The 13934-nt window shown below is 36.7% G+C and overlaps 1 protein-coding gene across 1 annotated transcript; it reads left to right on the forward strand.

Moving 5' to 3' along the window:
- The first annotated feature begins 6686 nt into the window (after positions 1-6686).
- Positions 6687-8877, forward strand: LOC137624611 (uncharacterized). The gene is made up of 2 exons (XM_068355573.1): positions 6687-6825; positions 7824-8877. Exons 1-2 carry the CDS (start codon positions 6817-6819, stop codon positions 8556-8558), a joined length of 744 nt encoding a protein of 247 aa, XP_068211674.1. The 5' UTR covers positions 6687-6816; the 3' UTR covers positions 8559-8877.
- Positions 8878-13934: the final 5057 nt, after the last annotated feature.

Here is a 13934-nt window from a genome sequence, read left to right on the forward strand (position 1 = left end):
TCATTACCTCCGTCAATGAAGTTGGGAGCAGGTTATGTTTTTGCCCACATTTGTCTGTTGGTTTTTTTGCATGTTCTCTCTCTCTCTCTCTCTCTCTCTCTCTCTCTCTCTCTCTCTCTCTCTCTCTCTCTCTCTCTCTCTCTCTCTCTCTCTCTCATCATTACCTCTGCCAACGAAGTTGGGAGGAGCAGGTTATGTTTTCGCCCTCATTTGTCTGTTTGCGTGTTCGCTCTCTCTCTCTCTCTCTCTCTCTCTCTCTCTCTCTCTCTCTCTCTCTCTCTCTCTCTCTCTCTCTCTGAGGTATGTATGTTTGTTTGTTTGCGAACAACTTCCTGGCCACAATTTCACTCGTAGCGAAACTTTCGGGGATAAATTGCCATGTTGAGGCGTGGAAGTGATTCAATTTTGAAAGTCGTAGGTCAAAGGTCAAGATCAAGGTCGAGTAAAAGGTCGAGAAATTTGCTGCCGTGGTGGAGGTCTGCACTCTTCAGAGTGCTTTTCTAGATATTATTTTCATTGTTTTCCTTTCTTACATTCTCTCCCTTCCCCCCTTACTAGAAAGTAGAGACCAGCCCAAGGAGCCCTCAGACTTGGAGACGAGAGAGAGAGAGAGAGAGAGAGAGAGAGAGAGAGAGAGAGAGAGAGAGAGAGATTTCATTGTACTTATTATGACGTTGCAAATATTCCATTTGGTATACTTGTGGTGTATTAGATATTTTATGGAACTAATTTATTTGAATTAGATTGATATATGTAGATTTATTATTATTAATATTATTGTTGTTATTTTTATTATTATTATTATTATTTATGTTTTCATTATTATTATTATTATTACTATTATTATTATTATTTCATTATTATTATTATTATCATTATTATTATTATTATTATTATTATTATTTATATTTTCATTATTTTTATTATTATTATTTATATTTTCATTATTATTATTATTACTATTTTTTATTATTATTGTTATTATTATTATTATTATTATTTATATTTTCATTATCATTGTTATTATTATTTTATTATCATTATTATTATTATCATTATTTTATTATTATTATAGAAAAATATTAGTGCCTCAGTGATGTTAATTTTGTAATGAGTTTTTTTATATTGTTCTTATCCTTTTCTCTTAATTATTGTATTCCGCCAGTAACTGTGAAAGGTACATACTTCACGAGAAAGTTAATAAAAGTAATGGAGACCATATCATACATATTCCTTATTTTTAAATTGGAAATATGACATTACACATTATATAAGAGCCTTTCTCGTGGATAACTTTCACTATGGGTATATGCATCATCATCATGATCACCCCCCCCCCTCTCTCTCTCTCTCTCTCTCTCTCTCTCTCTCTCTCTCTCTTGACGCAAAGGGCCTCGATTAGATTCCTTCACTCGTCTCTATCTTGGGATTTTAAATTATTCTTCATTCATCATTTCCTATTTAACGTGATCAGCCCTGTAGGCCTGGGTCTTCCAACTCTTCTAATGCCATGTCTCTATCTTGAGATTTTAAATTATTACTTCTTCATTCATCATTTCCTACTTCACGTGATCAGCCATGTGGGCCTGGGTCTTCCAACTCTTCTAATGCCATGTCTCTATCTTGAGATTTTAAATTATTACTTCTTCATTCATCATCTCTTACTTCGCGTGATCAGCCATGTAGGCCTGGGTCTTCCAACTCTTCGAATGCCATGTAGAGTCCAGTTGAGATTTTGGTGAACTAATCTCTTTTGGGGAGTGCAAAGAGCATGCCCAAACCATCTCCATCTACCCCTCATCATGATTTCATCCACAAATGGCATTCGAGCAATCTCTTTTATAGTTCAATTTCTAATCCTCTCCTGTCATTCAACTTTCAATATTCTTCTGAGGGCTTTGTTCACAAATCTTCAAAATCTGTTGGATATTGTTTCATTGTCATACCACGACTCATAGTCTTTCACTGTTTTGTGGTAGGGGTAGAGTTCTCTTGCTTGAGGATACACTCTGGCTCTATTCTATATTATTCCTCTTCCTTTTGTTTTTTTTAAAGTTTTTACAGTTTGCATATGAACGATTTAACTTATTGTTGTTACTGCTCATAAAATACTTTATTTCCATTGTTAATTGCTTCTTTTGTAGTTTCCTTATTTCCTTTCCTCATTGGGCTATTTTCCCTGTTGGAGCCCTTGGGCTTATAGCATCTTGCTTTTCTAACTAGGGTTGTAGCTTACCATGCACTGTAATTGTTCAGGGGCCAATTCCCTCTTGTTAAAGGTAGAAGAGACTCTTTAGCTATGGTCAGCAGCTCTTCTAGGAGATGGACACTCCAAAATCAAACCATTGTTCACTAGTCTTGGGTAGTGCCATAGCCTCCGTACCATGGTCTTCCACTGTCTAGGGTTAGAGTTCTCTTGCTTGAGGGTACACTCGGGCACGCTGTTCTGTCTTGTTTCTCTTCCTCTTGAATTGTTAAAGATTTTATAGTTTATATAGGAGTTATTTATATAAATGTTGTTAAGCTTCTTGAAAATTTTATTTTTTCTTGTTTCCTTTCCTCGCTGGGCTATTTTCCCTGTTGGAGCCCATGGGTTTATAGCATCCTGCTTTTTCCAACTGGGATTGTAGCTTAGCAAGTAGTAGTAATAATAATAATAATAATAATAATAATAATAATAATAATAATAATAATAATAAAAGGGGCTGTCTTGGTGCTTATTTCTGATAGTATATGGAGGGAGGCCTCAGGGATATTGAGAAGTATCCCTATAAACTCGGTCCATTATTATCATTAATATTATTATTACTTGCTAAGCTACAACCCTAGTTGGGAAAGCAGGAGGCTATAAACCCAAGGACCCCAACAGGGAAAAATAGCCTAGTGAGGAAAGGAAACAAGGTAGTAAATGAACTACAAAAGAAGTAATGAATAACCAAAATATGATATTTTAAGAACAGCAATAACAATAAATTGGATATTTCATAATTTATAAACTATAAAAACTTCAAAATGCATTCTATCTCAATTTCCGCACAGTAAAATGCTTGGTATCTCAGTAATGTTTGCTATCTCAGTTTTCTCACAGCAAAATGCTTGCTATCTCAGTCTTTGCAGAGCAAAATGCTTTGCTGTCTCAGTCTTCACATAGCAAGATGCCTACTATTTAAATCTCCACACAGCAAAATGCCTGCTATCTCAGTCTTCACATAGCAAAATGCCTGCTATCTCAATTTTCTCTCAGCAAAATGCTTGCTATCTCAGTTTTTCACAGCAAAATGCTTGCTATCTCAGTCTTCGCAGAGCAAAAGTCCTGCTACCTCAATTTTCTCACAGCAGAATGCTTGCTATCTCAGTCTCCCCATGGCAAAATGCCAGCTTTCACAGTCTTAGCACAGAAAAATGCCTCCTGCTATTTCAATCTCCGCACAGCAAAATGCCTGTTATCTCAGTCTTCACACAGCAAAAGTCTTGCTATCTCAGTCTTCACACAGTAAAATGCCTGCCATATCAGTCTTCGCTCAGCAAAATGCTTGGTATCTCAGTCTTTGCACAGCAAAATGCCTGCTATTTCAATCTCCTTACAGCAAAATGCTTGGTATCTCAGTCTTTGCACAGCGAACTGCCTGCTATTTCAATCTCTGTACAGCAAAATGCTTGGCATCTCAGTCTTCCCACAGCGAACTGCCTGCTATTTCAATCTCCGTACAGCAAAATGCTTGGCATCTCAGTTTTCCCACAGCGAACTGCCTGCTATTTCAATCTCCGTACAGCAAAATGCTTGGCATCTCAGTCTTCCCACAGCGAAATGCCTGCTATTTCAATCTCCGTACAGCAAAATGCTTGGCATCTCAGTCTTCCCACAGCGAAATGCCTGCTATTTCAATCTCCGTACAGCAAAATGCTTGGCATCTCAGTCTTCCCACAGCGAAATGCCTGCTATTTCAATCTCCGTACAGCAAAATGCTTGGTATCTCAGTCTTCCCACAGCAAAATGCCTGCTATTTCAATCTCCGTACAGCAAAATGCTTGGCTTCTCAGTCTTCCCACAGCAAAATGCCTGCTATTTCAATCTCTGTACAGCAAAATGCTTGGTATCTCAGTTTTCCCACAGTAGAATGCCTGCTATTTCAATCTCCGCACAGCAAAATGCTTTGTATCTCAGTCTTCCCACAGCAAAATGCCTGCTATTTCAATCTCCGTACAGCAAAATGCTTGGCATCTCAGTCTTCCCACAGCAAACTGCCTGCTATTTCAATCTTCGTACAGCAAAATGCCAATCCGTACAGCAAAATGCTTGGCATCTCAGTCTTCGCACAGCAAACTGCCTCCTGCTATTTCAATCTCCGTACAGCAAAATGCTTGGCATCTCAGTCTTCGCACAGCAAACTGCCTCCTGCTATTTCAATCTCCGTACAGCAAAATGCTTAGTATCTTAGTCTTCCCACAGCAAAATGCCTGTTATTTCAATCTCCTTACACCAAAATGCTTAGTATCTTAATCTTCCCACAGCAAAATGCCTGCTATTTCAATCTCCTTACAGCAAAATGCTTAGTATCTTAGTCTTCCCACAGCAAAATGCCTGCTATTTCAATCTCCTTACAGCAAAATGCTTTGTATCTTAGTCTTCCCACAGAAAAATGCCTGCTATTTCAATCTCCTTACAGCAAAATGCTTTGTATCTTAGTCTTCCCACAGCAAAATGCCTGCTATTTCAATCTCCGTACAGCAAAATGCTTGGTATCTCAGTCTTCCCACAGCAAAATGCCTGCTATTTCAATCTCTGTACAGCAAAATGCTTGGTATCTCAGTCTTCCCACAGCAAAATGCCTGCTATTTCAATCTCCGTACAGCAAAATGCTTGGCTTCTCAGTCTTCCCACAGCAAAATGCCTGCTATTTCAATCTCTGTACAGCAAAATGCTTGGTATCTCAGTTTTCCCACAGTAGAATGCCTGCTATTTCAATCTCCGCACAGCAAAATGCTTTGTATCTCAGTCTTCCCACAGCAAAATGCCTGCTATTTCAATCTCCGTACAGCAAAATGCTTGGCATCTCAGTCTTCCCACAGCAAACTGCCTGCTATTTCAATCTCCGTACAGCAAAATGCCAATCCGTACAGCAAAATGCTTGGCATCTCAGTCTTCGCACAGCAAACTGCCTCCTGCTATTTCAATCTCCGTACAGCAAAATGCTTGGCATCTCAGTCTTCGCACAGCAAACTGCCTCCTGCTATTTCAATCTCCGTACAGCAAAATGCTTAGTATCTTAGTCTTCCCACAGCAAAATGCCTGTTATTTCAATCTCCTTACACCAAAATGCTTAGTATCTTAATCTTCCCACAGCAAAATGCCTGCTATTTCAATCTCCTTACAGCAAAATGCTTAGTATCTTAGTCTTCCCACAGCAAAATGCCTGCTATTTCAATCTCCTTACAGCAAAATGCTTTGTATCTTAGTCTTCCCACAGAAAAATGCCTGCTATTTCAATCTCCTTACAGCAAAATGCTTAGTATCTTAATCTTCCCACAGAAAAATGCCTGCTATTTCAATCTCCGTACAGCAAAATGCTTGGCTTCTCAGTCTTCCCACAGCAAAATGCCTGCTATTTCAATCTCTGTACAGCAAAATGCTTGGTATCTCAGTTTTCCCACAGTAGAATGCCTGCTATTTCAATCTCCGCACAGCAAAATGCTTTGTATCTCAGTCTTCCCACAGCAAAATGCCTGCTATTTCAATCTCCTTACAGCAAAATGCTTAGTATTTCAGTCTTTGCACAGCAAAATACCTATCTGTCTTCGCACAGCAAAAGGCATGCTATTGCAATATGCGCTTTACTTTCATATTCAAACGATACAGGATTACTGGTAAAAAACTAATAAGTTGGACCCAGTGTGTTAAGATTAAGTGACCACAAAGAATACTGAAGACAAAATATACTGCATTTTTTTTTTTGTGTACAAAATAAAGACCTAACTGTTCTGCGCACCTCATAAATCCCAAGTTCTGAAAAAAAAACAAAAAAACAATAAGAAATCTTGATATAAGAAATATTTGAACCGATTTTCAATATAAGCAAAAGTATAATTTCTCTCCAAGATCTCTACTATTCTTCAAGTTCATAAAAGCTTTGCTGGTGTTTTCAACCAGTAACATTGGCATTGCCTCGATGCTTTTAGAGGAAGGATATGAATAAAAAAAGATAAGTCCTCCTTGAAAATATCCACTTGAAAAAAAAAAATTAATATATAGCAATGTTAGACAATCTTTTTTTTTAACCATATAAGGTTCCTCACAACTGCACGAAAAGAGGGCGATCATTTGCAGTGCTACGCCATAATTATCTCTCTCTCTCTCTCTCTCTCTCTCTCTCTCTCTCTCTCTCTCTCTCTCTCTCTCTCTCTCTCTCTCTCTCTAGCACCTATTAGAAAGAATGATTTCCTTGTCTAAGGGTAAAAAAAAGGGTAGAAAAAGCGATGCAGTGCCCACCGGATGGCCTTCATTTCCATTTACTTCGCTCTTCCTTAAGTTATCTCGATTATATAACCATAAATGTTTATATTTATTAACATTATTAATAGTTTAAGAGATATAGACCCTCTTCTTTCACTATTTCAACAACATAGTGTGTCCAATTGCCCCTCCCCAAAATAGCCTTTCATACAGTGAATAAACATGCTGAGGAAAAGAACGTTTTTAATTCATCATATGGCAACTCTGTTGTCTGGTGGCAAAGTATATAAGGTCACGACGTCTTGACAGAAGCATCCAGTCAGTCAGCTTTTGGTGAACCCAGCAACTCATAGAAGGTGTTCAAGATGAAATTCGTAAGTATAGACATTTCTACTTTGAACTAAAGCAATGTGTAGTTTAGGATTAACAAAATCAACTACTGTTTCAATTTTCTCTGTTTTACCAGAGAATGGGGTTACAAAAATTGTTTAAGGAAGATTTTTATATGCCATTTTATACCAGTAAATTTTCTTAGTTTGTCAACCCATCATCTTCTTTGCCTTCCCCTGCTTCTTTTACAATCTCTAGAGACCCATTCTGTTATTCTTTTCGTCCATCTATTTAGTCTATCAGAGTTCCATCAGTTCTTCAAATAGTTTTCTTCTACCTTTTTGTTACTGATATAAACTATCATCAAATAACTTTTAGTTCTTGCGTTTATGACAAGGTAAATTATTTTAGCAATTAGTTCCTCTATCTTACACAGTATTTGTCAATACGAAGACCAGAATTTTGTAACAGCATAGCCTAGGCTTTTACTATGATCATCATAACATGAGATTATATATATATATATATATATATATATATATATATATATATATATATATATATATATATATATATATATATATATATAATTATGTATATATATATATGTATATATATATATATGGTTGTGTTTTTATGTGTACAGTATTTAGATATATGCACACATATATAGTTAATGTCTTAGGATCAGGTCAAGAGCTCTATGCCAATTGATGACCCAGTGTTATCTTAGTATTCATTCTTAGCTTGGAGGATTGGTGTTAACACCCACTATATATTCTACATATATATATATATACAGTGTGTTCACCTTTTCAAGTATGCGAAATCGTAATAAATCAATTCGTCTGTCCCAGTTAACAAAGATCTAATTCTTAACTCAATAGTTTCTATGACTTTCATTATTATGAAAGTTGATTTTACAAAATCCCATGAGATGAAGTAAAAAGACATTATATTTCAAGATAATGAGGTTATTTGATGTCACACAAATAACTCTTCCATCGGTTTTCTCATTGTTTCTCTCACCATTTCCTTCCAGCTTTCTCCTCTCTTGTTTTTGGCGGTGTCCGTGTCTTGTGATCTTATTCATGGCGGACTTGGTGGTATTCATGGGGGTGGACTTGGCCTCCACGGCAGCCACGCAATCGTCAATGCTGCCCCTGTCGTGAATACTTTTGTTAACCAGCCTGTTATCAATAGGCATGTCACCCAGCCTATTGTGCGTACTCACGTCAACCAACCAGTCATTGACAAGCACATCACCCAGCCTATTGTGCGCACTCACGTCAACCAACCAGTCATTGACAAGCACATCACCCAGCCTATTGTGCGCACTCACGTCAACAGACCAGTCATTGACAAGCACATCACCCAGCCTATTGTGCGCACTCACGTCAACCGACCAGTCATTGACAAGCACATCACCCAGCCTATTGTGCGCACTCACGTCAACAGGCCAGTCATTGACAGGCACATCACCCAGCCCATTGTGCGCACTACTGTCAACAGACCTGTCGTCAACAAGGAAGTCACCATCCCAGTCGTGCAGACCACCGTCAACCGACCCGTCATCCACAGGCAGATCACCTCTCCAGTTGTCCAGACCACAGTCAACAGGCCTGTGATCCACAAGGAGATCACCTCCCCAGTCCTTAAGACCACTGTCAACAGGCCAGTGATCCACAAGCATATCACTTCACCTATTGTGCACCATTCCGTCAGCCACCCCGTCGTCCACAAGCACGTCGATCTTGGTGTCGGACTCGTCCACTAAGGCCGTAAGGTGATCTACCTTGTAAATATGTAATTCTTTAAAAACTTCTATGAGAAATGAGGAGATACGAATAACCCCTTAAAGATTGCTGCCGTCAGATATTCTTTAAGGTTTCATCGTCCGATTGTAGATAACTGCTGGTACCGCCGTAGCCTAGGTTAAAAAAAGATTCTTTTCTTCAGTTGCTAAACGAAAACATCGAAAACTATCATGTTTTTATCTCTCCGATATAGCTGATAGTTTTGATTTGGATTTAACTTCTCAAAATTTTGTATAAGCAGTTTCCTTACTACTCTGTAATAAAACTTTTAAAATATAATTTTGATTGTATGAATCCTCCATTTCTGGTAAAAAGTGTAATATATAGAGGAAAGAATGCAAAAAAGGCATCTAATTCCTGGTTACTTATAGCACTATTGATATGAGCCACTAAAAACAGAACTATAATATCTAATATTTACATTCAGTCAGTTTCAGTTCACACAGAAAATCCGTTTATCTATAGCATTCTACACTGGCATTTTGCATTGTCCACATTATTCTACACCAGCTGATTCCTTTTCCCAGTGTTCTACTTCAGCTGTTCCCTTTGTCCATGGTATTTTATACCAGTTATTCTTTTTGACCATAAATTCTACATCAAGAGTTCCATCTATGACAATATTCTACTGCAGCAGTTCTTTTCTACTGCAGTATTCTACATTAGCAGTTCCCTACAAACACAACATTTTACACCATCAATTAACTTTCTAAACAATACACCAAAAGATCCCTTTACAAACGACATTCTATACAGCAGTTCCCAATATACAAAAATATCTAGAGCAGAAGTTTCCATTAAACACCATATTCTACAGTAACAGTTTCCTTTCTATGCAGTACTCTACACCATCAAATTCATTCACAAAACATCTTACTTAGCACTTCCCTTTATACAAAATAATCTACAGCAGAGGTTCTTTTGATACACAGCTGATCTTTAGCAGCGATTTCTTTTCTAAACAATATTCAACGTCACCAGTTTATTCTGCATATACTATTCTACACCATCAGTTCATTTTATGTACAGTACATAACATTAGCAGTTCCTTTTATACACAGTACGTAACATTAGCAGTTCCCTTTATACACAGTACGTAACATTAGCAGTTACCTTTATACACAGTACGTAACGTTTGCAGTTACCTTTATACACAGTACGTAACATTAGCAGTTACCTTTATACACAGTACGTAACGTTTGCAGTTACCTTTATACATAGTACGTAACATTAGCAGTTACCTTTATACACAGTACGTAACATTAGCAGTTCCCTTTATACACAGTACGTAACATTAGCAGTTCCTTTTATACACAGTACGTAATATTAGCAGTTCCCTTTATACACAGTACGTAACATTAACACTTCCCTTTATACACAGCGCTTATCATTAGCAGTTCCCTTTGTAAACAGCACTTAACATTAGAAATACCCTATATACACAGTACATAATATTAGCTGTTCCCTTTATACACAACATTTATCATTAGCAGTTCCCTTTGTAAACAGCACTTATTAGCAGTTCCCCTTATACACAGTATTCTAGAGTATTTCACATTAGTAGTTCCCATTATACACAGTATTCTAGAGTATTTAACACTAGTAGTTCCCATTATACACAGTATTCTATAGTATTTAACATTAGCAGTTCCCTTTATAAACAGTAATCTAGAGTATTTAACATTAGCGGTTCACAGTATTCTAGAGTATTTAACTTTAGCAGTTCCCTTTATACACAGTATTCTAGAGTATTTAACATTAGCAGTTCCCTTTATACACAGTATTTTAGTGTATTTAACATTAGCAGTTCCCTTTATACACAGTATTCTAGACGATCATTTCTTTTAGAATATCATACTCTAACCTCTAGTTCACTTTATTAAGTGTTCTCTTCACCAGCACCTTCTTTTCCTATTTGCATTCTTTTCTTGCTTTTGCATAATGAAAATATGAATATCATTAAAAACAAGAATGAATATCAACATAAATCAAATAATCGTTGGCAAACGAGAAATACAATCAGTTAAGATTTGATATATATATATATATATATATATATATATATATATATATATGTATATATATATATGTATATATATATATATATATATATATATATATATATATATATATATATATATATATATATATTTATATACACACACACACACACACATATATATATATATATATATATATATATATATATTTATATATATATGCATATATATATGTATATATATATATATATATATATATATATATATATATATATATATATATATATATATATATGTGTGTGTGTGTGTGTGTGTGTATGTGTGTATATATATATATATATATGATAAATTTTGCAGGTTTAGATGTGTTTTTCTTATTCAAATAAGTCATTTATTTTTTGTACATTTATGTCTGGATTCTCTTACCGAACTCGGGATCAGAGCCCCAAGGTGGAACCACTCAAAGCCAATAGCTTCTGACCGGCCGGGAATCGAACCCTGGTCCAGGATACTAGCAACAACAGTGACCTACCACTTACTCTGTGTTTGTGAGTTTCTTTATTTGTGTACTTTAGAAAATCACTGATAGTTGATGAAACTGATTAAGACAAAACATTTTACTTATATATCATATCGAAATTAATTTTTGGGTCAGACTGATCAACCTGGAGGAAACTGCTTGATTAGAGTGAAAGGAAAACTTGATTCTAGAAGTCAGGTCAAAGACACTTAATAGGCATTTTATGACCTCAGGGAATTCGCTCTTCTAAGGTCAGGGGGCTGTCACACAGTCACTCATAAACTGGCGCATATAGTTCTCTTTTATTATTATTATTATCATTATTATTATTATTATTATTATTATTATTATTATTATTATTATTAACCAAGTTACAGCTCTAGTTGGAAAAGCAGGATTCTATAAGCCCAAGGGCTCCGACAGGGATGAATAGCCCAGTGAGGAAAGGACATAAGGATACAGAATAGTATGTGCTTGAGTGCACCCTCAAGTGCAGGATTCTATAAGCCCAAGGGCTCCGACAGGGATGAATAGCCCAGTGAGGAAAGGATTAAGGAAGCAGAATAGTATGTGCTTGAGTGTACCCTCAAGTGCAGGATTCTATAAGCCCAAGGACTCCGACAGGGATGAATAGCCCAGTGAGGAAAGGACACAAGGATACAGAATAGTATGTGCTTGAGTGTATCCTCAAGTCCTGGGGCTAAATTATTATTATTATTATTATTATTATTATTATTATTAACTAAGCTACAACCCAAGTTGGAAAAGCAGGATTCTATAAGCCCAAGGGTTCCGACAGGGATGGATAGCCCAGCGAGATAAGCAAATAAGGAAATAAACTACAACAGAAGTAATGATATGAAAATCTAGAAATTTCTGGTCTTACCTGTTTGATTGGTTTACCCGATGTGAGTCAATCTTATGGCAATCTTACAAGCCCCCCAAAAGGGGGCGCTGGATTTGAGCAAGTCATCGTCATACCCCGACAGATCGTGTTTCCACACCAAGAAGTCTGTTTGACCCAGAGACAGATTAGTGGATCTTTGGAAGCCGTTCGAGTCTTAGAGAGTTTCTTACGGGGCGTCCGAGGAAGCTCAGGGGGGAAAAAACTGGTCCTGCCTTCACAAGAAATGACAAAGCGGAATGATAAAAAACAAGTGAAAGTCGAAGAGCGCTTTGCCACCGATGGTGCCTTAACGAGGTTAGCTTGTCAAAAAACTGGATGGCTGGTTGGTTGGATGAAATGTTTTAATGACGGAAATAAAAATTTGGGGATGAAATGGAGACAGAGATGATTATTTTCAAAAGATAGAAAAAAATATATTTTCAATGATTTGGTAATTTCGTCATTGCTATGTCAAGTATTCAGTACTCAATACTACACCGTATTCTAGAAGTTTTATTCCAGCTGTGACCAAGTTGTGGAATGTCAAAAAAAAATGTGATAAATGATTATTTAATGTTATCTAAGGTTGTGGTGGCCTATTGGAAACGTCCCTGTCTGGTGATCTGCTGGACTGGGATTCAAGACACGACTCAGCTCGATAGTTTCTTGTAGTGTCTGCAATCTCACCATCCTCGTGAGCTAAGAATAGAGGTTTAGGGGGAGTTGAATCATCAGCAGCCATTACCTGGCCCTCCCTGGTCCTGGCTTGTGTGGAGAGGGGACTTGGGGGGTTCTTTTGCTTGGGGGTACACTCGGGCATGCTGTTCTATTTCATTTCCTTTCCTCTTTTTTTTTTTTTTTTTTTTTTTTTTGTAGTTTATATTCGAAGGATCTAATTTAATATTGTTACTGTTCTTAAGATATTTCATTTTGATTGTTTATTCTTCTCTTGTAGTTCATTTATTTCCTTATTTCCTTTTTTCACTGGGGTATTTTTCCCTGTTGGAGCCCTTGGGATTATAGCATCATGTTTTTTCCAATTAGGGTTATAGCCTAGCTTGTAATAATATTGCTATATAATAAAGAACAAGTGTCTGGATATATATATATATATATATATATATATATATGTATATATATATATATATTTATATATATGTAATATATATATATATATATATATATATATATATATATATATATATATATATATATATATATATATATATATATATATATATAGTTCATGTCACTCTGAGCAGCATTGCCAAACTTATGACTACTCTGTCTCTCCCCGCTCTCAAGGGGGGAGAGGGAGTAGTCGTACCCTGGTGAGAGGGGAGGGGGTAGGAACAGTTGAATCTCTGTGTTTGTGCATATCTAAATATTTAGCCATCATTTTTGACGGGTCGCGTCCACTAGGTAATAATAATAATAATAATAATAATAATAATAATAGTAGTAATTGTAAGCCTTCATAAAATGCGATTCGAAATTTTGAAGTGTTATCAATTCCATGACCTCATGATCCTGTATTGTTAATGACGACGGCGTCATGCAATAAGGTGATATTTCTAGTTTAATGACCATGCCAAGGCTAACGACTCACGCAGCTAAATGGTAGACCCACAATTAATTTCATGCCAGGGAGAGAGAGAGGAATGGCAGCGAGAGAGACTCGCCCGGGTGAGGAAGAAAACTATTAAAACTATTTCACACTGCAGTATTCCGTAGGGCGCTGGAGGTCAGGAAATGTCAGCTGGATTTGCTTGTTGGGTTCGGCAATGGTATTCAAGGAGAGAGAGGGTTCACGCCTGCAGGAGATATAGAATTCGGTGTTATCACCTTCGCCAATTTCGTTGCGGTGATTTGATTGGCTTATGTTTGTATGTCTGTCTGTGTGTTTGTTATTCGCATAACTCAAAAACTA

Source organism: Palaemon carinicauda, chromosome 31 (genome assembly GCF_036898095.1).
Source record: "Palaemon carinicauda isolate YSFRI2023 chromosome 31, ASM3689809v2, whole genome shotgun sequence".
NCBI classification, from domain to species: domain Eukaryota; kingdom Metazoa; phylum Arthropoda; class Malacostraca; order Decapoda; family Palaemonidae; genus Palaemon; species Palaemon carinicauda.